Raw genomic sequence first — 27676 nt, 5'->3', positions numbered from 1 at the left:
CCAGCAAAGTTTCGCCTACAGTAAGTCACCGGTACAGATTTGACTCTATGTTCCTGTGTTTGTTTCTTATTTCCCTCCTGTCTCTTTTCCTAGTCTTAAAGGACCCCACTATCTTTTAGTATCAAATCTTCAAAATCATGATGTGATAGGTTAAAAAAAACATTGATATACAAATCCTCAGGGTCAATCTGTCAACCCACACTAGCATATGACAAAGATATGGTATTGGCCTATGATGGCCAAACTAAACAACAAAATATAGTGATATTTCCAATTTGAACAACACACTGAGGTGGTCCCTGTTGGCAGGAAGACATGTATGTCAGGGCCTTCCCACAGTCTGCTCCAACTGCCTATGTGAACATAAACAAACACAACCAGTGCAGTAACAGAAGCACGTGTGTACTCATCTACCCTGCTCTCCATACGAGTTGTGCCGGTAGAGTATCACTCCGCAAATCAGCTGTTCGTCTCAAAGCTACCGCGGCGAGTTTGCGCAGTAATACATGGCCGAAGTACGTTTGGAAAAAAAAGTGCAAACTTAAACGGCTGTTTGGGGGGAAAACGGAAGCAGTGAAAAAATACGTCCTTCAGCGTACAATTGAACAGATATTTATTTTTTTAGGTAAGCATTTAAAAATGAGGGGAAAAGGACGTTTTTCTGTGGTCCCTTCTGCTACAGTGGGACTCAGACTTATACTACTTTCATTTCTCCTCCAAACTCCTTTAAATGACATCGCTGATCACCATCTCCATAAGGTAACATATTAGCTATGCATAAGTAGCTCATACAACCCCACTTCACTGAACTCTCCCTTTGAGATATTGGAGTTGTCATAAATTTCATTGTGTTATAATTTCAGTTTTCACTAATTTCAACAGATATTTTGAATGGAGCCAGTATGTAACTCTGGTCTCTTACAGTGTTGAATTCATAGGTCACTTGTAGCCTCATTATGTTGCTAGGCTTGTTTATGTCCATCTATTGTGTGTATCAGAGTTAGTTATGGTTAGTTAACCTGTAGGACTTTCTGATGGCTCCTGGAACATGTGGACATTAATTTATGATGAGTTCAAACAGCTGTCACATCTACTGGTACTAATTTCCACGTGGCAGGTCCAAAGCTGGGCTGCACGGTGGTGTAGTGGTTAGCGCCTCACAGCAAGAAGGTTCTGGGTTTGAATCCTGGTTCAAACCAACCAGGGCCTTTCTGTGTGGAGTTTGCATGTTCTCCCCGTGTATGCGTGGGTTCTCTCCGGGTTCTCCGGCTTCCTCCCACAGTCCACAGACATGCAGAATGGGGTTAGGTTCATTGGAGACTCTAAAATTGACCGTAGGTGTGAATGTGAGAGTGAATGGTTGTCCGTCTCTGTATGTGGCCCTGTGATAGGCTGGCGACCTGTCCAGGGTGTACCCCGTCTCTCAACCAATGTCTGCTGGGATTGGCTCCGCCCCCGCCTCTCCCTCCCCCCGACCTTTAAATGGATAAGGCGGTAGACGATGGATGGAGGTCCAAAGGTCAGAATGATACTTTATTGATTTCTACATTTTCTGCATTGGAAAGCAAGTATCGATGAATCTGTATCATGTTCGTATCACAGTGGTGGTTCTTTTATTAATAATAATAATAATGTGACTGGACTCGCGGAAGCTGTATTTTGAATCGGTCAGTCGGTTGTGGGGCGGCAACAGTTGCATGACGTCAGCCTCAGTCGCGTGTCGATGTGATGGTCGGCGAGCGCTTCTCTCGCCTCGGCTCACCACTGATCGCAGAGCGGTCACGCTGGCGTCGCGCGTCTGCCTCGGAGGCTCGAGGTGAGGCGACGAGAGGCGGAGTTGTGGAGGCGGGCAGAACTTACTTGAAGGTGAGGATACACAGCGGTCTGTAGGACTTGTGGCTCGTGTTGTCCGCCATCCTTTTGCCCCAGAAGTCGTTGCTGAAGATGTTTCCGAGGCGGGAGCCCGGCCGAGTGTCCGGGTTGTTGAGAATCGCCCACACGTCGTCGTGCACCAACTCCCCGCGGAGAGAGCTGCTGTAGCACAGGACGCACAGGGCGGTCAGCACGACGTAGCGACCCGCAGCCCACACCGCCTCTGTCCGGACAGTCACCCGCGGCTGCGGGCGGCCTTTCTCCCGCGGCCCCCGTGCCGTCATGTCGAGCCCGGTTCCTCCCGCGCCTCGGACGGGCGGAGGATGAGGATGCGGGTGGTAGCCGCGCAGTTTGTGTCCATCCCGCCCAGCAGGTAGCAGCTGTGTGTGCTGTGACTGTGGGGATCGTGTGGGTATGTCGTGCCGCCTTCAGGTGCGATCGCGAAAAGTCGGACAAATGCCGAACAGAAGAGCACTGGAATCCTATGCTCTACTTATGCGCTGCCATCGTTTCCTTGTATACTTGGATAGGGTTTTTTTTACTACTATTTTGTTTCATTTAAACTTCTGTTTCAACATTATTTATACTGTTGCACGTATAATCGATTGTGTTATTTTGTTATTATTCAACATAGCCATTTTCTTGGCCTAAAATCATTAACTTGATGTCCGTGAGAACTCCTTCATGACCTTGACCTTTTTAAGTTTAATACATATACATAGGTGGGACAACCACGTTCAGAGCCAATACAGATTGCATTTCCTCTGTTGGTGTAATCTGGTAGGTAGGAAGCAGAAGTACATTTTTCATAGTAGCACTGACGTATTGATTTAAGAAGAATGTTTTCATTAAATAGCAGCAAAATTATTTTTCAATTAGAAGATCATTCCCAAAAAGATTATCCTGACGAAGGAGAATAGTGGGACTGGGAAAGTCTAATTATTTCATTAAAATACCCTCGAAGGATTAAAAGACGACTTGTGGCTGACTAAAATCGTAAAATTGCTATTACTACTTAGGAAAGCTGGACAGCGGGCATTTTTGATCCGTGATATTTGGAAATACGAGCTTTTGAGGATCACCTGAACGCAGCATCATTTGAGAGAAACCGCCTGTAAGCGCATGCGCATCAGGCGGATAGAAACAACAGCAGCAGCACCAGCAGCAGCAGGGAATCATTGCAGCCCGGCGGAATATGCACAAACGTGCTCCATCAAATTCGAGCTGTACCCCCGCACACCAAGCCGCTGACTGAGGAGTCCGGCAGGAAGGGCAGCTCCAGGTGCAGTGACCGCAGAGGTTACACTATGCTGCTGCCCATAGGTGGGCAGGTGAGGTCAAGTAATAGTAGATAGGAAGGACAATTCGACCTCACCCCTGGTCTGGATCTCCTCCATTGGGAAGTGATTTCCTCCGGCAGGAAACTTGCCGGTCCAACCACAACCTGATTATCTGATTATGGGCGGGATTCTGCTCTAGTCTGTTGACATTTTCACGTCGCTCAACAGACATCACATGATGCGTCTGCGTCCGATGGTGACGCCTCTTGGAAATCGAAAATCTGACTACACCAGGCTAGGAGACAATTTCAGAACTTTGCTTGTGACGGGTACGTCATATGCACAAAGCCTCTGGCTGTTGCTTGTAAGTCAACTTTACACACTTATAAAACTTGTATTATATTCACACAAAAACCTATAATATTGTCTTTTAGATGGATTTAACAATGTCGGCGCAAAACCCTTCATGACCACTACTCTATTACTGGGAGAGACATGAGACATGTTATGATGACTCAGAATCAGGGAGCGCTGAAAATTGTAATTAGTTGAACTTTGACCCGAGCTGCACTGACCTTTGTGGGAGCAGCCAATCACAGCTGATCTCTGCATGGACTAAGAAATAGACGAAATAGAAATAACTTTGAGAACTGAACAGTAACAAAAGTGGTCAATTATGCAAAAAACATATTTGCTCTTGTGTCTCTACTGCATGCAGATTTAAATTTGTAGGTGATCCTAAAAAATAAAATATCACTGAAATATCTTTAAATCTATTGGCTGGATTGACTAGATATTCTGTGGACATTAATGCTCCCCATGGGATTACCTTTGATCTTGAGATATCATCAGGTTAAGATTCTAATTTGGTTCCTTATATGACCAGATGCCTGCAAAACTAATGACATACCATCAGCCTATATACTATATACCATTTATACTTTGTTTAGTGTTAATCAAATAAGAATAAATTCTACAGCCATAATGGTGGCTTAGGGGAAACCAAAGATGTTGTTAAGTAACAGTAGGAAATAGCAACGGATGGAATAATGACAACCCTGTGAAATTTTACATTTTTTATTTACGAGTTTCTTAAATTAGCTCTGAAAACCATTACAAAATCAAAATCCAGGGAAAAACACAAAAAACAAAACCTGCTTCTCCCTAGATCTCCCTCCCATTTTACTTTACATTGGTGTTGATGTCATAGTTGGAGGCCACAAGTCTTGGACCTCATTCTTCTCGTTCATCTTCATCTGTAGACAAGGCAGTCTGACTTTCTCTGCATAGGCCCTCGCGCTACGAGATGATACAAAGTGTTCAGCTAAACTGAGCTTTTATTTTTTATAGTTTCTCAGACACAGACACCAACACCCCCCCCCCCCCCCCCCCCCCCCCCCCCCCCCCCACACACACACACACACACACACAATTACTTCGATCAAAGGACTGTACTATACAAAAACAAGAATTTTGTTGGGCAAGGACGTTTCTATTTATAATGCAGACCTTTCTCTTAAATCCACACACACACACACACACACACACACACACACACACACACACACACACACACACACACACACACACACACACACACACACACACACACACACACACACACACACACACACACACACACACACACACACACACACACACACACAGAGTCCTGGTCATGTGGTTCTATACAGTGCTGATATAAATCCAATCCAGCCCTGTGGCATTCCGTCCAGTTCTGATGGCACTGGACTGAGTCACTTCAGGACCAGCTGCTCTCTTCTTCATCTCCCTTCTCTGACTCTGCAGTTCATCCGTCTCCTCAGCCCTCTGAAAACATATCAACATTCAGGTTAACTCATTACCGAACAATATACAATTTTTTTTAAATTCTACTTCTCTTCTCATTTTGGTCCTGGTAATTCTAATCTTCTACAGAAGTTACAAAAGATTTTAGATGAGAGTAGACAAAGTTGTGGATAAAAAAAACCCCATCCCAAACCAATTTTTTTTTCAAATTGTTGTGGTTAATAAACTATAATTTATTTAGTCCTGACACTCACTTACTGAAAACACAAATCACTAAAAGGTGATTAAATGTTTAAAGGGATAGTTCAACATTTTGTGAAAGATACATATTGGCCTTCTATATGTAAGTAGGACGTGCTTAGCCTAGATTAGCATTACACTAAACTAGCTATGTTAAAAAATATCAACCAAGACATCTAAATTTCAAAAAAGCCCACCCCAATGAAAAAAAGGGGGGGGATCCTTTGTTTGTGTGAGTGTGGAGTATTTCCTGATCCAAACTGCAAAACTGGATTTTGTTTGTTGTTCAGACCGGAAAACCAAATCATCAAATTTGTCATTTTGAGCTATTGTCAGTGAGACCCCATCAGGGGTGTATTCCAGAGAGCGGGTTTTGTTACAATCTATCACATATCTGAACAATATTATCAGGCCTTGCATTTCCAACATTTTAATATCACGGACATGCTCTCTGATCAGAGCTAATTCTTTGCATAGCCCTTAAATGTTTTCCGAACGGGAGTTTTCTGTACAAACCACCAGCCGCCCCATGTCCTGCCTCAAAGCTGCTCTGCCTCTGTCAGAGGTCAGGGCCCTCCACCCATTTTGCGGACCTCTGCCCTCATTCTATTAGCTATAATAGAAGTCAAATGTTAATCTTACACAGGATATTTAAGGATGTGTGTGTGTTGTAGCAGAATTCTGTTGGCGGTTAAAGCTGTCTGCACTTATTCTTATCCTTTATTATCCAAAAATAATTACATGTGCTGACGGAGGTTTAGCAACAAGGAAGCGCCGGTCGCCTGCGCAAGAGGTGGGATTGATAAGCAACGCTCTACCACTGTGCTGCACTGTCAGACTGAAAAGAAAATATCACGAAGTGTTTAATCAACTGACTGTTTCATTCAGTGTTAGCGTTGACTCGAGCAGCAGTTGCTTCACACGTTAACTGTCAGTTGTTTGCAGCTGTGAAGGGCCGCATTCCTCCTCGGTTGCCATGGTGACTCGTAGTGTCGGAGCTCCGTTGATGGTGTCTTTTTATAGTGGATGGGCACGTGCAGAACAGCTGTTCTGGAGTTCTGGAGTTTTCAGGGTTCAGGGTTCGGCTCAAAGTTCGATAAAAACTGCTTTGTGGAATACACCCCAGGCAAGAAACATCTCTCACTGGTGTTTTTTCTAAATTACTGGTCTCCGTCTTTCAATCTGTTCCTGCGGGTTTCCCCTCTCCCTCTCACCACTGGCCCTTGGCGGCTGTGCTCCTCCGCTGCTGTGAAATGCTGTAGATCTCCTGTAGCTGTTTCTTCTGGTCGTCACTGAGCGGAGTAGTGAGACTCAGGTACCAGGCTGCATCAGTGTTCTGAACCCCTGAGAACACACACACACACGAACACACACACGAACACACACACACACACACACACACACACACACACACACACACACACACACACACACACACACACACACACACACACACACACACACACACACACACACAGAGAGAGTTTGTAGTGTAAGTTGACTTTACACTCAGTTTGAGACGATGAAGTGATTTGTTTTTCCAGAGAAAGTCATAGAGTAGCCTTGTGAATTTGCATGCAGGTAATTTATTTATATTTATAATTTCAGTCAGTGACCTTATGGACTACATTCAATAATTTCGTGAACTGTGAGAACGTACAATTAACTGGGGTAAAAGTGAATTTATGCCTTTGGTGAACAATCTGAGCTTATCTTTTTTTTAAGTCTTTGCCTTTCAATGTCTTGAATGTTTGTCCAGATTCGGGGTGCGACACGACTTGCAGCTAATAAACGCCCCGCAAACCACAAGGCACTGTGATGTTGGCAGACAGGTCCTGGCAAGCAGACACGTCCTTGCAGACATTTACGCTTTGTTTGCAAAGATTAAAAAAAAGAAGAATTTTTAGGAGCTGATAAGCCGAACAGAAATTGAATTTTCTCACGGGTACCCGGTAACACTACACCGTCCTTACTTGTCCCTCTCCCTGCCTCTCCTCAGGGGCGTGTCGCCCGAAGATTCTAGAGCGCTGGGTCGTTGTGTATTGTCGTGTCAAAATAAAATCCCTCGTAGAGTCTTAATTGCAAAATGAATGTATAAAGGAAACCCTGAAACATTATGTTGTATTTGCTGTTAGAAGTTGCTGTTTCACAACAAACGTTGTATGCATAATGTAACATTGTACAAAAAAACCTAGATTACTCTGGAAGAAAAGGTGTAACTTTAAATATCAGGAGAGACAGTTGCGGTGATAAGCACATAAGAAATCAGAGATACTGCTTTTTGTAGGACGAACAGTTGATGCTAGCTGCATGTGTCTGTAGAACTGATCCTCTGCCTTTATTACTTTTATGGCTGTCAAACATCTGAATGATGACTCACTGAGCAGGGCGGAGGTGAAGAACTGATACTCGTCCTCTCCGTTGTCATAGTCGAGAGGCGTGCTGTACTCTTCCAGGGGCGTTCCCTCAAAGCCATCATCCCAGTAGTCGTCTCCATCTTCATCGTCATCGTCTTCCTCGCCGCCCTGGCATGCCGGCGCCCCGGACTGCTGCTGCATGGCATTCCGGTTCTCATTCACCTCGTCTTCATCACTGGGAATCTCCTCTGCCAACACAGGAAATAAAATGCCCATTAAGATTAAAGCCTTTAATGTAAACACATGGACAAGACCTCAGTGCCACGAGATACCAACATTTATCTCACACATTTCAAGATGGAAAACCTACGAGAATTGAAAACAATTTCAATAATCTGTAGGCCTTCCTTTGAGCACTTTATGTAGGTTGATAACTTTTCACCATCAAACTCATAATTGAAATTGTTGTCACTGAAACTTACCACGATAACAATTTCACTTGTTTAAACCTCTTCTAGTGAATAACAGAATAACATGGCTGTAGCATTTGTGACATATCCACTAGCTGTAACGGTGAGTTCACACCGAACGCACATTTTCACATCACGAGTATCTGAGTGATATTAAGATTATCGCTTTTTTCTTTATTTGATTAATCTATTGGTTATTTTAATCTAAAATTTTGGATCCAACAATAATTTATTTCAATTAATCTAACCATAATTTTCTGTTAAATCGATTAATTCTATTAACCGTAACTTCCCTTAATCTTTCAACCTTTTACACAAGCATTTTCTCAAACGAATACCTACAAACCGAAATTTCAAATCCAACTTTAAAAAAATTAAATGCCAAGAATGCAAAAAAGGATTTTAAGGCGTCGTTCACTTTAAAGTCAAAAACCAACCTAAATTCAGCCCAACATAAAAGATGCAAAAAGATTTTAGGGCATGAATGAGTAATTCAAATGTGACAAAATCTAATAATGCAGATGTAGCCAAAAACTTCCATATACAATCCATAGCACAACATCTGAACATTAGCTCCCAAATTTTATGCCGATAAAGTGAAGCAGAGCAACGTTACCGGCTTTATGGGGAAGTGGTCAGATGTTCCATGTGGGGTTTCTCACTTTAAAACTTATTTAATTTCATTTATATGTCTCTTTAAGTATTTATTCCATCTAAATACAACTCTTTGAGCAAAGATGGGTGTTTATCTCTCTCTACAAACATCTTTGTAGTGCTGTGTAATGACGTCAGAGCAGCCAGTGACGGAGGGTGTCATCTCAGTGACAAAGTAGTCTTTGTGCTAACCGGAGCAGATTTATGGAATCGAAACATAACATGAAAGGTAAAACGTAGTTTATGTTTATCGCTGTTTGATGTCTTCTTCTGCTGCTGGTTTGGTTAGAGTTGGTTCCAGAGTGATAAGAAAGGCACCGTTGGAATCGGTGGACTCAGAGTTTTGTTATAATAATAATTATAATACATAATAATACATGGGATATCTTAGATTTCTATATCTTATATTTCCAGATCTTTTCTCACCGTTCTGATCTTCATCCTGAGGCCCGGCGTGGGCCAACAGATCTGGTTTGTTGATGAGGCGGGAGGCATAAAGGTGTTTGAGACCCAGGAAAAGGAGAAGGATGGAGGGGACGATCTGGGCAGCAACACCATCTAGCACTGCTGGTCGGCTGGGCAGCTCCATCAGCACACTCAGGCCAATGATACACATCTTCCGATCATGGAGCCTGCGCAGTGGATCGGGGAGACATCATGTATATAAATGACCCTTCCCCACAGATGACCAGTCTAACTGTCCATCATACAGTAATGTGCCCTTTGTTGTGCAAAGCTATCACAATCACATGTATCAAGACAAAAAGAAAGCAAAAACGTATCTCTTGGAGTATTTTGCCCAGAGTGAGCCATCAAAGGAGCATTGAGAGTCTGATACTGTCGAGCCAACTCTCACTAGAAAACTTTGACACTGAGGAAAACTTCAAAATATAATTCTCAGGCAAGTTCTGGGTTGTAAGGATTGTCTTTGAATATAGGTCCTTCTCTTTTCCTAACATCTGACCCTCCGCGTCCTCAGTAAAAGGAGCCGCCTCCTCCTCCTCCTCCTCCTCCTCCTCCTCACCCCAGGAAGAACTCTGTGTCATTCATCCACTGGTTGATGAAGTGAGCAGTGATTGGCTGCGGGCTGTGTAGAAAGTGCATGTTGTCCAGAGTGTGCATGAGCAGGGCCGGGTTGTAGTACAGAGCAGCTATGGCCACCTGCAGGCACATGGTTCTCAGCTCGCTGGACTTCACCCCCCTCATCAAACGCTCCAGCACGGCCTCCACGAACAGAGGGATGCACTGCAGAAGGGACACAGAAAAATCAGACCACAGGGCAAACGTTAATCACAATCACACCAAATAGACCAGCAACCACATGTAATGTGTTACACAGAGAGAGAGCGAGAGCATGAGCATCTCTCTTCCCCCATGTGTTTACATGTCACTAACTCTGACTCCAGAGCTGCAGGATCCACATCTGTTATTGTTATTATTATTATTATTATTATTATTATTATTATTATTATTATCTTAAAGCAACTGCTATACAACTGTTTTCTCTCCTCTAACCAACCGGTCTCAGCAGATGGTTCTGGTTCTGTAAGAGATTTCTTCCTGTTAGGAGTTATTTTCTCTCCACAGTCTCAGAGCTGCTCATTGTGGGAACTGTTGTGTTTCTCTGTAATATTGTGAGGTCTCGACCTCACTATGTAAAGTGCCTTGAGATAATGTATGTTGTGATTTGGTACTATACAAATAAAATTGAATTGAATTGTATTAAAGGATTTATTATGACATATTTCATTTTCATATCAGTTAAGTACACATGAAAAAATGACATCCTAGAACGAGTGAAGCGGCTTTTTAAGGGAGCTAGCTATTACTCTAGATATCAACATCCACTTACTGGTGGCACAAACGAAGGACCAAGTTCTGCTCTTGTTTTTTATGTTCACAATAAAGAGTCTTAGTGTTCAAATGAGGATATTTTGATGCCACCTACAGTATGTATCCCCCTGGATAAGATAAGAAAGACAAAGCACTCCCAAAGAGTGAACACAAGCTTCTGTCTTCTTCCACTTTATATAAAGTTTTTCCTAGAATAATTGTGAAGCTTTACCTTGATGCTTTAAGTGTTGGTCAAGCTGTAAAATTATTCTTAGGGGTAAATGATATTAAATAAAGTAAACATTTGAATCAATGTAATGGTCATTTGGTCACCTGTCAATGGCATCACAAGGAAGAGTCAAAGTGGACTTTTTATCTAGTTTTCAGGCTTTTTTACTTGATACTTTGATAAATGGATACATTTTTGAAATAGTTACATAAATTAAATTTAAATAGTTGAATTAGCCCAAAGTAATGGATAAAATTAACAAAAAAATTACATTCATGCCTTTAGTGTCAATCTCAGGCCACTGCAAGTGGAAGTGTGAACAAGATGGCTGGTGTCAATAGAGGTTCATCAGACAGAGACGTTTAATAACACGTTTGTTAAATGTGTGATGAACGTCAGTCACTCTGACAACAGGTTATATATAAACTAACGTGTATGATGTACCTGGTCAATGCCTCGGCCTCTGCACTGAAGAATGATGACCTCCAACAGTTTGGCAGCGTGACACTCTGCATCCTCGCCTGCATCTATGGTCAGCACCTACAGGTCAAAGGTCAATCAAGGCTTAGCAGCACTGCTGCAGAAACTGAGTTTACAGTATGTAACGGCGTGCGACAGGTTAAGAGTCTGACCTTTTTGCACATGCTGTAGATGACCTCTAGGTGCTTTGTGTTGGACAAGAGCATGTCTGTATCCACAGTAACGTAGTTGTGCAATAAAGGCATCATATCTGAAACAAAAACACAGACCATCATTAACATTGCTACAATTATCATCATGCAAAAGAGAAATTTACTGTACAGGTACACTGCAAAGATTGAAACATAATTTTCAAAACACATTATCGTTTTCAAAACACATTGGTGCTCAAGTGCAAATTTCTTGAGTCGGACTAACACACACACACACACACACAGTTGAGAGTTTGTGATGTCCTGTTAGTATCAGAACTGTGTGTGTGTGGCACCTGTGAAGTAGTCGAAGCAGTCGTGCTGGAAGACCTCGTACAGGATTCCCAGCAGCTGCCACATCTGGGCAGAGATCGTTTGACAGGTGAGGCCAAACGCCAGCGACAGGATCTCCTCATAAAACTCTGCAGAGAGGGAAGAACGGGTTGATACACAGTGTGTGTTACTCCAGTCGGTGCATGGCTGCAGGTGTAGGGCGCGCGCAGCTGACGAGCTCTCAGTCAGGCCACAACCCCAAATCCTATGTCCAGTTTCAAAAGAGCCAACATGGCAAATGCAAATCTCGAGGTTTCGATATGGAATTTCAAAAACCAACGGGCGACGTCACGGTGGGTTTGGTTAGCGGCCACGTGGTCAAAACGTACATTCATTTGCATTTTCTTATGATGACTTTTCTGGAGAGTTATACAAGTACATCTGAAAAGTACTTTGGGTGGAATTCTGTCACATGACCTTTGTTCCTCAAGAGTCTCCCATCCAACACCAAATATTACACTTTAAGTCTGCAAACAAGCCAGCAAGCAAGAACACACATCTACTGTGGAAGCCTTTGGACAACACCACAAAATCATATCAGTTTGGTAACATTTATACTTATAAGAAGACAAAAGCTCTTTGGAGGAGGGAACAGGAATATTTTTTTATAGATCTGTGTGTGAGGCAGCCAGAGGAGACCAGTGAAAAAGTCTAGGAGAAAATTAATTTGTGAAGCAAACCTTTGATGAAGTAATTAGCAGCTCCACATTGTTAAGATGAGGTGCACATCAGTAATCAGAAAGACGGTATGTATGTGTAAGTGAGCTGGTTCCTGTAGAAACACACACACCTGCCATACCTATGATGGGCTTCTGCAACACCAGGCCGATCACCTGCAAACAGATCCCTTCCAACTGCTGAGTGATCTGAAAACAAGTGTCACATAATCATGTTACACATGCAGGGGAGACAGTGAGAAAAGAGTAATGTTTGTTACTCTGTGTGTGTGTGGGGGTGTGTGTGTGTCTGTGTGTGTATGTGACCTCCTTGTGGTCCTCCATTACAGTGAGGATGGTGTCGATGGTACTGAGGATACCGAGGGCCATGACGGTCTTGTCCTCGTTCTCCTCATACTCCTCACTCTGAAGTACCCTGGTGAAGATCTCTGCCTACCACACACACACACAAACACAAACACAAACACACACACACACACATAACGTCACATACTGTATTCTGCAGTAACTGACATACAGATGCAGAGATTCATGAAGCTACATATCATGAAATCACAAGAAATGTCCGTTTGATGTTCCTACCAGGTTCTGCGTCATGTCCACAGCAATGACTGCAACCTCCTGGTTGTACTCACAGATCATCTTCTGAATGACATTGGTCAAGTCGTCATTCTCCGTCTCTTTCACCACGTGCAGCAGCTCCTGCATGACCAGTCGGATGTATGGCCTGATGTACAGCTTAGCTGCAACAGAAACAACAGTACATGTAATTTACAGTACACTTCACACACACCCACAAGCTATGTAAACTCAGGACGACTTGTGGTTCCAGATCTGTAAAAGTCTTCAGCCACCAGGCTCCTCTCCTGTGGGAACTCCCATCATGCAGCTCTCTCTCTCGGTCACTAACTCTGCGTTCTCTCTCCCTTAGTTGTGTATATTCTTCTATGTATATTCTTAGATTTCTAATTCTAAGCAGGGTATTGTTTTAAATACTTGAAGACTATATGCCACTGATTTTCTTTTTTGTCATGTTAAGAGTTGCCTAATTTTATTTATTATATCTAGAAGCCATGACTTCCAATGGCCGGGTATTGTAATGGTAAAGCTGTGCCAAAAAAAGGTTGAATGCATAGTATTGCAGATCTTTTTTTGTAAAACCAAATTATTATTATTATTTGAAGGCTACATGCCACTATTGTTTTTGTTTTTTTGTAATGTTCAAATATTTTTTAATAAAGGAGTTAATGTTTCAGTATAATAGTTTATGTTTGTTTTACAACCTGGTTGAGTATTGTGTACTTTTGGTTGTATCGGTACAGGCTACTACATTTTCGGTATTGTGACATCCCTAGTTCAGATGATAAAAAATGTGTGATCATATTTCCACTCTGTGGTAGTCCAAATAATTTCACCTGTTTTGGACAAAGAATCTCGCAGCCTTATCAGCTCATTGAAGTATGGAATATCAATGTCAACCTCAAAACAGTAAAATAACATCCATATTCGTCCACAGACCATGCTCCTGGTTGCTAACCAACGTCTGGAGAGCAATAGCAGCCTCCACCTTGACCGGCATCTCTTTGTCGTCGATCAGATCCTGTTTGACCAGCTCAACAGCGTTCCGAAGAACCAGCTCGTCATGGAAACGCAGTGGGCTGAAGCAGTGGAGCACCCAGCATGACTGTCAAAACACAGCAGAGGACCACCAATTAGCAATTACCTGGACAACTGGTCTTCGTCCATCCAGTGTTCCTAGATCTGTGAAACCACCAACATGATTCAAAGCACAAGGTGCTAAAGAGAAAACTGACGCACATTGATTTAGGGCTGAAGGCTTAACCGTGTTCAGATCGAGATCGCGATTTGAAACAGCCCGATTTGCAAATCGCAAAAGGCTGCGACTCATTAGAATACTTTATGCAGCGCATCTGACCCAGTTTTCATACTTTGCTGTCACGTCATGCCATCCAATCAGAAATGCGTACTACACGTACTAGTCATTCCCGCCAATCAGACGTTGCCCAGGGCGACTCCCGAGGCAACACCACCAACCTGTATCAGCGCTTTTTGATATTTTCGGGGCGGGAACAATTAAAGTCTTTCCATGAAAACGTAATTTCGTGACCAAACAACATATGGAAATAAAAAAATAAAATGCATGTATTGACATTTGTGACGGGATCATGGCAGCACCTTGGACCACCCTCATAACAGAAATGAGACACTTTTGAGGGTGGACCATGTTTCTGTGTCTGCTGTTCGGCAACAATTAGAATTTCATATATTCAGCAGCAGTGTGGCGTCATATGCTGAAAACACTCAAATGTAATTTACCTCTGAATGGAATGATCTGGCTAAGGATATAAACTCTTTCCTCCCAAGTAACAGTCCTCAATTCATTACAGTCAAACAACTTTTAGGACTACGGGTTCATTGACTCATTTTAAAAGAAGTGAAATTGGATTCCAAAACACGACAAAATGCAAACTAACTTGAAAAAAGAAAACGAAAAACTTACTCTGGCTCGCAAGTAACTCATAGGAGAGTTGAGCAAAGGAAAAACATAGTTTTGCAGCATCAGCTCCATCTGCTCCCTGTACATGCGCTTCTGTAGAATCACACACAGCACAAGAGTGATTCAAACACATGGAAGGCATTGAGAGGATTCAATATAACCAACTTTAAACATTCAATCTGATATTTTCTTAATAGGAAAATAAAATGAAGTTACACAGAGGTGTGTCTGTGGTTGTACCTTCAGTAAAAGCTCAGCCAGAGAACCAATGCAATGCAGCGCTCCATCCTTCCTGCGGGGGTCAGCAGAGGGGTCCATCAGTATCTGGTGGCAGAACTCCATCATCTGAGGAAGAACCTGCCAAGAAAAAAGCATGAAGATTCCACAGGGAAAAGGCTGACGCATGAAGCATAAAGCTTACTGTATGGTTGTATCTGACACTGTCTGTAGCTGAGAAACACACTTGAATGGCTTCAAATTTCAAATAACTATAACTTTATTGCAGTGACGGAAAAGTACTCAAAACATGCATAAAGTTTCATTCTCACAGTGGAGAAATACCTGTTTGAAAGCCAACATTGTAAAGATTACTTAACAGCTGCATTAATTCGTTTTTATTGCCGCCTGTCGGCAGCAGAACTAACTGCGAACCAAAGACTGTATAAAAACTGATGTAAGACCGGGTCCGGCAAGTGAAGCCAGTGCAGAAGTGCTTGCAACCTGCATTCTCTGAAAATGACCAGCAGATGGCGACTCCAATGGTCTGAGTAAATGATCCCAGTTCTCAATTGATTTATTTAAGGAGTTTATGGTCTCAATTGCTTTGAGAAAGGTCGATTTAACAAGCCAAAGTAAATTTAGATAGAAGAACATTTAAAAGAACATTTGCCAGCAGGTTTACTACGCTTGCACAACATTTTAAGTCGCTAGCTGTGCCCTTAGGCATCGGCTAGACTACTGACAATGTGTTTCAGGAGCTTCAGGAGTTTTTCTGTCAGGGAGCTCCCTTTACCGCAGTCTTTAAGCTTTTTATCATTGCAGAGCTTTTACATACAGAAAAAAACAATTTAATGCAATAGAAGGAAGGGGAAAGCTAAAAGCACAATATGTCTCCTGTAAATATCAAAACTATATAACTTAATAATGTCCACCAACTAGCCACCATCATTAACTTTCTGTCTGCTGTTGGCCTCCAGCATAAAGCTTAGTAGATAGATACATTGGGTTAAAAGCTTAATAGCTCAATGGAAGTGAGAGAAACAGCAGAGTTGGTAGAAAGACTTTTCACATGATACATAGTCATTTCATCCATCGTGAGTATAAGAACAATTAGTACCAGCTGTAAAAAAAAAAAGATTATGTAAAAAAGGTAAACCTTTGCTGTCCAGTGGTAGTCAAAATCATCAGACAAATATAGTGGAGTTACAGTTTAAGTCTCAAGGCCAATATCTAAAAAACTGTAGTACTGCAGATGATTAAGTATACTTAGCTCCTCTGGACTTGAGATAAAATGCACCTCACCTCCTTCCTTTTGCGGGCAGCTTTACACAAGAGGCTCTGAGCAGCGGTGGCTGGGAGGGCATGGTCGTCGTAGAGGTCTGTGACAGAGACAAACACAAAGATGGGTTCAGGTTCCAAAGCAAGGCAGACATCTTTCCTTCACCACAAAATACCACTGTAATAAAGAAGCTGTAAGATCACGACTGCAGAGCATAGTTTAAGAACAAAAGTCCCTTTGCTCTCTGCAAGTGTTGAAAATTGCCACTTTGCCTTACATGCAAGCAATAAAGAATGGTAATAGATATGATGTTGGCTGAAGGAGAACATTGAAAAGATTTAGGTGATGGATACTCACTGAACTTCATGCGGATGTACTCATAGGGGTCTTCCTGCCATAGCTTCTCATCCTCATCTTTGTAACACATGAGAGGGAAGATGACCTCTTGGCATATTGTCTGTAAGAGATGAAGGTCATAACCTCAGGAGGACAACGGCAGTCAATAACAATGAGGGGAATATAACAGCCCTCATGTAGGAACCAGAATATCTGTCAGGAACTGTGGATAAACTATGGAAAATTCAGGTCTGATAGGTTCTTATTTACATTTAAGAACAGCTTTAATTAAACTTTCAATTATCATTTTATTTTGTGATAGTGATAGATTGGTGGTGGTTGCAGTGGTTTATACGAAAAAAATAGGGTTTGTTTTTTGCTTTCTGTGTTAGAACAATATCCCTTTTGTGTTACAGATCTAACTATGGAATGTAAGTTCATCATTTGCTGTTATAATAATAATAATAATTTTTATTTATAAAGCTTTTCTCAAAAGACAGTTACAAAATGCTTCACAAATTAAAAAAATTAAAATAACCTAAAACAGTGATAAAAGAAATGCGGTATTATATTATTATTATCTATTATTACATAGCTATCAATTATTATATTGTCATGTTCAGTGGCTCAATACCTGGGCTGTAATGACTAGATCAAGAGAATCACCATGCTGATGTGTTGGGTCAAAGACATGCCCAATACAATGAGGTCAATAAACTCAAATTCCAATTTGTCATTATGACTGTTGATGTGAATATTTAGATTTCCTAATAGTTAAACTTTATCATAATAAATGGTAGTGATAGAAAGCAGGTAATCGAATTCTGTCAAGAAGGCTCTTGATTTAGTTCAAAAATAAGTTCAAAATAATGTATGGCGGAATGCCACAATGAGTGCAACATCAGTATCTGACCAGGGTTGAGGTTTGAGCTTGTTGATTATGCTGACAGGGATGCTAAAGTTGTCAGGTCTGAGCCCAGTTGAAAGTGAACCTGTGTAAACAAAACTATTTGGGTAGGAACTAAGACCTGGGGGACATCAAACACTAACAGATGGCTGGCGAGCAGTGGACTGACGGATTTGCATTCGATGGTGTGATGAGCATGTGACTGTGAAAAAACATGGATGAGGGTATTGTAAGCAATGGCGTGGCAGACAGTGCTCGTGTTCTAAGTGAAAACCATCAGCACTGAAGAGATGTGCACACTCCCACAAGAGGTGGACGTTGTCAACAAAGTGCACACCGGTGGGGGAGCAGAGTGTAAAGGCTGAGCCATCTACTAAAATGCCATATTCCCCGGTTGAGTGGACATTGGCCTCCCTTTCCAACTCTTGTAGGTCATTGAAGCCAACATGCACCACAATCATGGCAAACTTGGGGTATGAATGAATAATGTCTGGAACTTTATCAGCAATGTCTTGCGCTGTAGCACATGTCAAGAAAAGAGAGTGAGCTCTGTCAGATAATGCTAAGCATTGAGTCGTAGAGAGGGTCGTCCATTAATGTCACATGACAAAGTGTCATTGGACAAGAACCTTAACCCTAAATTGCCCCTGACGGCTGTTCCTAAATGAATGAATGTGATAGAAAGCACGGTACATAGCAGTGCTATATGAATGTGTTTGTGAATGGGTGCATGTGACTGTGTACTGTAAAGCACTTTAGGTGGTTGATGAGACAGGAAAAGCTCCATGTAACTGCAGTCCATTTACCAAAAAGAAATACAGAATGCTCTTTTTGCCCTTTCTGCAATTACCTGCATGTGTGGTTTCATCTGTCTCCAGGTCAGGGCGTGTGACAGGCCCTGGTTGAGGTAGTTGAGACACTGCTGCAGGACCCGAGGAGTAACGTACTGCTTCTGTCGGTGCTGATCCACCACCTTGAGCAGGACCTGGGTGGACGACAGAGAAACCAAAACTGTCGCGCCTGAAGAACAGATAAAGAGAAAACCTAAAGAGACAAGTGCTTACCTGCTGTATGCCCACTGCATATGTCTTCACGAAAAAGTCTGCAAACTCGCTGTACTCCTTTGTAACATTACCAGGATTGCCATACCTGTATTTCAGAGCAAAAGTAGAGGAGCAGCTGGTAACATCTCTCTGAAAATAACAAGTCTGATGATGTGAGAGCAACCCTGCACTCACCGCTCAAACAGTCTGGTGATGATGCGCAGTGACCACTTCTTACACTTCCACCAGGCCAGCTCCGGACGGTCGTCCTCATCCACCTCCAGTGTCTCCTGACAAACACACACATTATGGTTCAATGAGCTTGTGTAGCCAGCAAAAGAACAATAAAAAGCAAAACTTAGCCATAATTCACGCAGTTTTTTTGTCAATTTTAAGAATGTCCATCACATAAACAACTTCTTCTTAATTAACACAGGTTAAGATTCGGGCTGTCTCTAACTTTTTATTTTCAAAATCGATTAATCTGTCGATTATTGTCGCGATTAATTGATTAGTAGTTTGGTCCATAAAATGTCATAAATTGGTGAAAATGTTGATTGTGTTTTCCAAACCCCAACATGATGTTATGTTTTGTTAGATATGAAGATATTTTAGTTTACTTTCATAGAGGAGCAAAGAACCCAGAAAATATTCACATTCAAGAATCTGAAATCAGGGAATCTTGCCTTTTTTTCATAAAAACTAATTAAACCGATTAATCGATTATCAAAGTAGTTGATGCTTAATTTACTAATCGATTATTCGATTAACTGTTGCAGCTCTAGTTAAGTTTTTAGATTTTTTTTATAACAGTTCAGATGTCTCAGACCTTTTCAAAGGATGGGTTTTTACTAAATAACATCTGTTGGCACTTTAAATAAAGAATTTGAAAATACTTAAAAACTTGCAGATTTCATTGTTAATATGTGACTGAGATATAACTATTCAGGAACACAACATGATGCAGTGGATCAGAGACCAGGCACTTGATTTTTTTTGTGACAGGCAGAAAGTAAAATATTTGTACTTGTCTTTTGTAAATCTACTGGTTGCAAATAAAAAGAAAAGTAAAAAACAACAACAACTAAGTCCAGTCTGGGAACTGTACAAAGAAGACAAACATATTTTCCATTTCAAAAACTCCAGACTTTTTCCATATTTGACATCATAGTACAAATAGCTAGATGTTTATTCCTATATGAATTAAAACAATTTAAATTATTTTATATAATATTATGCAAATAAATCATTTTAAAAACCAAATGTTAACATATATTACATTCAGAATGTGTAGCTATTATGTTGCACTTTGTGCTTTGATCCAGGACTGATTCTCATTTTAAAAGATTGATATTTAATCTCAGTTATTCGGGATACATGTGTATTTTATCATCAACAGTACATAGTAACTAGCTGTCACCAGGATCATCTGAATACTAGCTGTCACCAAAATCATCTAAATATTCTGAACGAGTGTTGCCGTTTTTGTGGGGGAAATTTGAAAATAGCGGAAAATCATTTTGGTCAAATGCTCGTTCATCAGCGCCTGCCATCTTGATTGTTTACAAAAGTCGCTTCTCTCTGCATCGTGGTATAAACCCTGCCCATTATCAGATAATCAGTTGTGATTGACTGGGAAGTTTTCTGCCGGAGGAAAGAAATGAGCTCCCAGAATTCGTCTGGGTCCCAGACTAGGGAGGTGGTAGAGCAGTGTTCCGTTGCATCCAAATATCCTTCTGATTTTATATTTTACACAGCAAAAAAGTGTGTGTGTGTGTGTGTGTGTGTGTGTGTGTGTGTGTCTTACAGTAGGGACATCGCGGTCCATGATAGCTCGGAAGATTTCCATCCACTGAGTCATCACTGTGTTGTTGATCAGCTGGAGAGGCAGCGAGTACTGCAGGGCAAACAAGAGTTCCATGCTGTTATCATCATCATCATCATCACACAAGATCACATTACACATGTGCAATACTTGACATTGTGGCTTAATCTACAGTTTCTGCTCAGGTGATTTGATTTGTCACTAACAAAACATTGTCCATTAAAAAACTGCAGAGAATCGATCTAAGTCCATTGTTATTATTAATCAATCATTATTAATATCCTGTTATTTATCATCAGCATTACATTATTATTGTTATTATTATTAACAATGTCAATGCATTTATAAGTGTCAGTATTATTTTTGTAATCATAAGAATTAGTCCGATAAGCTTCAAGCAACGGTTCTCTTCAGGGGTCGACCAGTATGGCTTTTTGCGGGCCGATACCGATGTAAATTTTTTTCTAATCTAAGAGGCCGATAACCGATATTTGATACCGATATTTTTTCTGCAGTAAAAAAAGTTTCAAAGGCGTCAAAATTTTGAATAATAGAAATTCTTAACACAAAACTTTGTTGAAATGCCTTTAAGCATATGTTTAACTCACAGACCCTTTCAACATGACTCTAACCAAAAATGTAGTGACTGCGGCTGCATCAGAGCCAAAGTAGCGCAGTTTATAATGAAATTATCTTCTAAAATCAAGTAGTCTAGTCAGAGTTCTGACTTGAATCAATTCATAAAGATTCTCTCATGAAAAATATGTTTCATCTTGCATTGACACACACACACACACACACACACACACACACACACACACACACACACACACACACACACACACACACACACACACACACACACACACACACACACACACACACACACACACACACACACACACACACACACAAACACACACCTGTACAAGAGCATGGAAGATCTTGAGGATCTGTTTCTGGATGAGAACAGAGAAGATGGTGGCGTCGGCCAGCAGCTGGCTCATCAGCAGCTGAATCCTTGGCAGGAAGATCTGCATGGCTGCCAGCAACGGCTCCCTCTCGTCGGCCTTCCTGTACCTGACGTACACACACACGTTGTGAATTGACCAAAGAGTATCAGCTTTGGGTCAGCGAATTATTCGTGCGAATTATTCGTACACACAAAGTCAATGAAAAGAAGTGACTAGACGCAAATTTCACGTCACTGAATAGTGCGTTGCGATCCTCCCTCCATTACTGCCGTAAGACGTCCTGTCATTGTATCAGAGCTGTTATGCGTTATGATTCAGTGCCATATTGAAGGAGGCTGGTTGTATCGACATCCAGCCTAATAATCAACAGCTCACTGTCAAATCAAATAAGGAAAGAGGGCCTGCAATTCAATAACATTTTAACATTGATAATTGTCAGTCTTCATATTGACTCTGGCTGGACCACCGTCACATGCAAAGCAAAACAATGAGCAACGCGGGGAGAGAAGAGTTGGCTGCAGTAGTGAATGTGCGGGGCAGTGTCAGAGTCCGTCTTAACATCTTAAATGCTGAGAATTCTCGATGTGTCTTTTGTCACAGCGTTGAGGAAAGTAAGGGGGTTGGTCCCGGAGTGAGACGGCGCTTCAGCCCTGGAGAAAGTGAAACTTCTCCCCTGCTTCCCGACTACAGTCTGAAGATCAACACCAGTGTACGGACGCTCCGCCAATTAAATGGAAACGCTCCGTCAACATTTAATAATTCTCAATGATCTATCAGTTGTGGGTCCGGGCTTAGACGGCGATCCGCCTATCCGTGATCCCTGCTCTAGCCTGACAACACATTTCAGATGATATTAAATAATCCTTTATTAGTCCCACTGTGGGGAAATATACCGTTACGTTTTGGGGGTAAACTTGGAGTTAAGTGCTCATCCCTGCTTGGTGTTTATCCCATTTGTTTTCTCATCTTTCTGAGGAGTAGAGTGGAGGAAATTGAAAGAAAAGCAGTGCTTTGATTATTGGGCCAATACTGTAGGGGCACTCCTTTACAACTTATAGTCATGATGAGGTTGATGTCTCCCCAGGAGGATGTTCAGAGCAGGGAGGTACTGTAGCACACAAACAAGTTACTCACTCGTAGGTTTTGACCAGCTGGTACAGAGCCAGCAGGCTGCCGTACCAGCTGCCGCTGCTCTGAGACTGCAGGTACATGCCCATCTTGTCCACGATGGCCGTCCAGCGGCCAGGGAAGTCGTGCTTGATGATGGCTCGCAGACACATGGTCAGCTGGGCGCTGCAAAAACATACGGAGTTACTCACTGCCTCGGCCAGGTACCAGCAGTCAGTATCAGTCAGAAGTTACATCTATGTGAACCTTAACAAAGCTAGAAATCTAAGTAGAGAAGTGTTTTATTTAGACTTAGAGATGAAACAGACACATGCTGAATGATTGTATATACCGTATGGACTCTGGGCAGCGGATGATGCCCTCCACTATATTGTCTCTGATCTGCTGCCGGTCGTTCTCGTGGATATTGAAGGGGAAGATGACCTCACCCAGAGAAGGCTCCCTGTCCTGCCAGTACTGACTCACCATGTTCTTCAGGTAGATGGCCGCTACACACACACACAGACACACACACACACACACACACACACACACACACACACACACAACACACAACACACAACACACAACACACACACACACACACACACACACACACACACACAAAATGCATGTTTCCTACCAACAGATTTTTTTGTACCACAGTATGATATATGTTACTTCATCACCATGAACACACATACTGTGTCCAACCTCTGGAGATGCGACGTTTTTTATGTTTATGACATTCAACTATACAGACTGATAGAGTAATTTAAAAAAATAGACGTAGTAAATGTGTCAGCATGAATCTCTTGAGTTCAAATTCTGCATTTCCAAACAGAATGCGATCCAGATCCCTGTGGGATTTACACTTTGGTGTGTTCTTGAATTGATTTCAGCGACAACAGACATAACAAGTTGAGGTAATGAACACTTTTCCATGTAGACAGGACCAATGATTGTTTTGTGTGAATATTACTCTTAATGAAAATTATTTTGTAGAATTACTGTTGACAAAATTATGTTGGGATTATGTTTATTACGACAAAATCAAATTTGTCAAACAGTTCAGAGCTTCAGCAGTGAGATGGACCGCTCGGTGTCTTACCTGCCTGTCGCACAGGAAACTCCACCTGCTCGGACACGATGATCTGAAGCAGTGTCGGAGCGAAGTTGATGATCTTGTACGACTGAAACACAAAGAACAGAGGAGCACAGAGGACAGTTTAAACATTTTGTTTGCATTTGAATTGAGCCACTTCAGCAAATTAACATTCAGAGTTTTTTTTACCTGAAAAAGATTTCATGCATAGAATGAGACTATGGAAACGATGGAAATACTGGTCAAAAAAATATAATGAAATGCCACAAAAACTGTGCAGCAGTTTATTAACAATTTCTAATCATATAATTGATGAAATTTATAGAACCTGATAAGTGACAAAAAAATGGAAAGATTAATTAATCAATTTGCCATTTAATACATGACGTACTTTTTAATCCATAACATGAACTGAATTAAATCATTTATGACATTTTAAGGTCTGCAGATACCCCACTTCTGTATTTCCATTTATGTGTGCATCATAGGGGTGGACGGTATAAACAGTATAGAAGGTACACCGGTATGAATTTGCCAAACAGAAGGATTTTGACTGTACCATGCTGACCGGTGGAGGGAGCCCTCACACTACAAGAAAAAAGAAGAAAAACGCAGTCCAGAAAACGTAGTTTGTTTAGAAATGAAGAAATGACTAAAAGCGGTGCACATATTGAAGAGGAGGAGGAGTTGGTTAAAAAAGGCTGGTGCATTTATTGATCTCCTCAACCTGCTGTCTATAGACTGACATAATCATGAGGGTCCAACAAAGAGTTGACAGAGGGATTGAAGAACTGTTCTGCACATTGAGCATATACAAAAGTCAAGAATAGACTCAAGAAACCATGTGCTTGTGCGTGTATCATTTACAGTGGTCCGACTACTTTGGAATCATTCATGATATGCAGGGTCTCCCTACATTTTCATGTCCTTGATAAGTGTTGAGGTTTGACAGATGAAGTTTCTGTGATTCAAACAGGGTTTTTATAGAGGTTCTATCCATGTACCATTTACTGTTTCAGGATCTCAAGTGCAGATGGCAATTCAGAAGTAAACATTTGTGCAATTCACTGTCATTCAATCTGACTATTTTAGGAAATAAAGTTGAGAAAGATCTTCAGAAAAACTATTCTTGCCCCATCATGTGTGAAACAAATTTACTATAAATCTGATTTAATGAACTATTGGATGAAGTAAGACGTGGAAAACTATCCAAGCTAATATCTGGTTTTCTTTTCCCTACCAGTTATCTGATATTCTGATGAAGCTAAATACAGATATCTGAATGATGACACATGTCTACACAGACTGGTCCATTTTCTGTCAGCAAAGGCCTGAATTTAAAAACAGTGCAACTTATCGCTCACATCTGATGCATAGGACAATGTTTTAATGAGGGTTTGTTTCTGTAATTTAATGTTAGAGTTTTGACTGCAGCAACAGTTCTGACGGTGGATCCTGTGTAGGTACCACTGATCCACTGTGGGTACCACTGATCCGGTGTGGGTATCACTGATCAACAGTGGGTACCACTGATCCACTGTGGGTATCACTGATCCGGTGTGGGTACCACTGATCCACTGTGGGCAGCACTGATCCTTTGTGGGTACCAGTGATCCACTGTGGGTAGCACTGATCCGGTGTGGGTACCAGTGATCCAATGTGGGTATCACTGATCCGGTGTGGGTACCACTGATCCACTGTGGGTATCACTGATGGGTATCACTGATCCGGTGTGGGTACCACTGATCCACTGTGGGCAGCACTGATCCGTTGTGGGTACCAGTGATCCACTGTGGGTAGCACTGATCCGGTGTGGGTACCAGTGATCCACTGTGGGTACCAGTTATCCGGTGTGGGTACTACTGATCCACTGTGGGTATCACTGATGGGTAGCACTGATCCGGTGTGGGTACCACTGATCCACTGTGTCCTACCACTGATCCACTGTGGGTACCACTGATCCGGTGTGGGTGCCACTGATCCACTGTGGGTACCACTGATCCGGTGTGGGTACCACTGATCCACTGTGGGTACCACTGATCCACTGTGGGTGCCACTGATCCACTGTGTCCTACCACTGATCCGGTGTGGGTATCACTGATCCACTGTGGGTACCACTGATCCGGTGTGGGTACCAGTGATCTACTGTGGGTACCACTGATCCACTGTGGGTACCACTGATCCACTGTGGGTGCCACTGATCCACTGTGTCCTACCACTGATCCGGTGTGGGTATCACTGGTGCACTGTGGATACCACTGATCCGGTGTGGGTATCACTGATCCACTGTGGGTACCACTGATCCGGTGTGGGTACCAGTGATCTACTGTGGGTACCACTGATCCACTGTGGGTACCACTGATCCACTGTGGGTGCCACTGATCCACTGTGTCCTACCACTGATCCGGTGTGGGTATCACTGGTGCACTGTGGATACCACTGATCCGGTGTGGGTATCACTGATCCACTGTGGGTACCACTGATCCGGTGTGGGTACCAGTGATCTACTGTGGGTACCACTGATCCACTGTGGGTACCACTGATCCACTGTGGGTGCCACTGATCCACTGTGTCCTACCACTGATCCGGTGTGGGTATCACTGGTGCACTGTGGATACCACTGATCCGGTGTGGGTACCAGTGATCTACTGTGGGAACCACTGATCCACTGTGGGTACCACTGAGCCAGTGTGGGTACCACTGATGGGTACCACTGGATCCGGTGCGGGTACCACTGATCCACTGATGGGTACCACTGGATCCGGTGCGGGTACCACTGACAGCTCCTATTGCTGTGCGTCGCAGCTGCTGGTCGGGCCTGTTGGAATATGCGGGGCCGGGCTGGAGCCGGGTCGGAGCCGAGCTCGACCATCACAACACGGCCTGCCTTCCTCCTCGGACACCGGCATCATTTCTGAAAACAACAAACCAAAACCGAACACAAGCAGCTACTGGAGCTCAGCTCACCCACCTGGTTGAGTTCATTCTCCGCCGCAATCCTCAGGTTCGGGTCAATGGTCCCTTTCAGGGCCTGGATTATCCGGTTCGGATCCATGTGTGTTCACTTTCTGATTCTTCTGTGTTTTACTGTCACATACATGTAGCGCGAGCTAACGCTAGCGTGTTCACATCAGCCGAGCGCTGCGATCTGCACCTATTGTGGCCCGAACTGTCAAACCTCCGACAGTGCCACGCGCAGCTTCCGGCCTCGACCGTCAAAATAAAACCCCGAGTACAGGAAGACTCTACTTGCGCGTTTATCTTGAAGGCAGCAGTCCCGTCATTGCCGGCTCGGGTCAGATTGCGGTTCTCCAACTCTTCTTCGTCGCCGCACTGGAACGGAAATGTTGCTGCCACACTGAGTGCTGGGGGATTATCGCTCCTCCTCCAGCTGCCTGACGCAGGCTCAGTTCTCTCAAGACCGCCTGAAGTGGGGTGTGCTGAGGGGGCTGCGTTACTGTATGTGAACAACAGTTAGCCAGGGTCACTCATAGTGTCTCTACATGAAAAAACTGAACACAGCACAGGAAACAATGTAAACTCCTCTTATCATTGTGATGTCTTTTAGACCCTCGTCTGAACCACAAGAAATAAATAAATATAAATAAATAAATATAAATACATTCTTAAATACATATTGAAGCTATGCTTTTAGGTGGATCTGAATTCTGACTTTGGTTTGCTGTAGCTGGGTGAGAGTGATTTGTTCCTCAGCCATATATGAATATTTGTGTCTTGAATTTATTCAGATCAAAAGTTAAATTGAAGGCTTGATCCAGATTAAAACCAAAATTGGATTAGTTGATCTAATCCAAATCCATAATCCATTTGTTAGTCTTGAACAACCCATTTGTAAGATTTGATCCAATCAATTATGCATAATCCAGTCGGATTACTTCTGAACAACTGGGCCCAGGATAAATTAGCTGCTGCTGGTG

At 42.4% G+C, this 27676-nt stretch overlaps 2 protein-coding genes and 1 long non-coding RNA gene across 5 annotated transcripts in view; 1 reads left to right on the top strand and 2 right to left on the bottom strand.

Moving 5' to 3' along the window:
- The window catches only part of tmtc1 (transmembrane O-mannosyltransferase targeting cadherins 1), a 35637-nt gene extending 33344 nt beyond the window's left edge, over positions 1-2293 (bottom strand). The window contains exon 1 of one of the 2 annotated variants that reach the window (XM_047336478.1): positions 1861-2293. In XM_047336478.1, the coding sequence (XP_047192434.1) occupies positions 1861-2156 (296 nt within the window). In that variant the 5' untranslated portion in view covers positions 2157-2293. The remainder of the gene's footprint in view (positions 1-1860) is intronic. The other variant, XM_035620372.2, reaches the window with a different exon arrangement.
- A 113-nt stretch (positions 2294-2406) lies between these two features.
- On the top strand, positions 2407-9360 carry LOC118291901. Its single transcript, XR_004786784.2, has 2 exons — positions 2407-3516; positions 9097-9360. It is a non-coding gene; the product is annotated as an uncharacterized LOC118291901 (long non-coding RNA).
- ipo8 (importin 8) lies at positions 4214-26988 on the bottom strand. Of its 2 annotated transcripts, none has more exons than XM_047336477.1 (25): positions 26710-26988; positions 23745-23826; positions 22986-23142; positions 22661-22819; positions 21476-21632; positions 20535-20624; positions 18923-19017; positions 18749-18833; positions 18535-18669; positions 16799-16898; positions 16465-16541; positions 15184-15300; positions 14947-15036; positions 13944-14109; positions 13008-13168; positions 12732-12857; positions 12539-12614; positions 11712-11837; positions 11377-11474; positions 11189-11284; positions 9707-9927; positions 9109-9314; positions 7582-7806; positions 6416-6545; positions 4214-4982 (listed from the first exon to the last, which is right to left on the bottom strand). In XM_047336477.1, coding segments are annotated over exons 1-25 (3060 nt in total). In that variant the 5' UTR covers positions 26794-26988; the 3' UTR covers positions 4214-4981. The 2 variants fall into 2 exon arrangements, with proteins under 2 accessions (XP_047192433.1, XP_035476230.2); XM_035620337.2 differs by having other exon boundaries at positions 12548-12614.
- Positions 26989-27676: the final 688 nt, after the last annotated feature.

The sequence above is a fragment of the Scophthalmus maximus genome, chromosome 12 (assembly GCF_022379125.1).
Source record: "Scophthalmus maximus strain ysfricsl-2021 chromosome 12, ASM2237912v1, whole genome shotgun sequence".
Classification (NCBI taxonomy): Eukaryota; Metazoa; Chordata; class Actinopteri; order Pleuronectiformes; family Scophthalmidae; genus Scophthalmus; species Scophthalmus maximus.
Note: the sequence above shows the minus strand (reverse complement) of the source record. Positions and strands in the feature narration are given on the sequence as shown.

Excerpts from the sequence above, each read along its gene's own strand:
- ipo8 (XM_047336477.1), bottom strand. The coding sequence starts at position 26,793 with ATGGATCCGAACCGGATAATCCAGGCCCTGAAAGGGACCATTGACCCG. Across the intron at positions 18,670-18,748 it reads ATGCAGTGGGCATACAGCAG|GTCCTGCTCAAGGTGGTGGA; the intron begins GTAAGCACTTGT and ends TCGTCCACCCAG. Across the intron at positions 9,928-11,188 it reads GAGGCCGAGGCATTGACCAG|TGCATCCCTCTGTTCGTGGA; the intron begins GTACATCATACA and ends TCCCTTCTGCAG.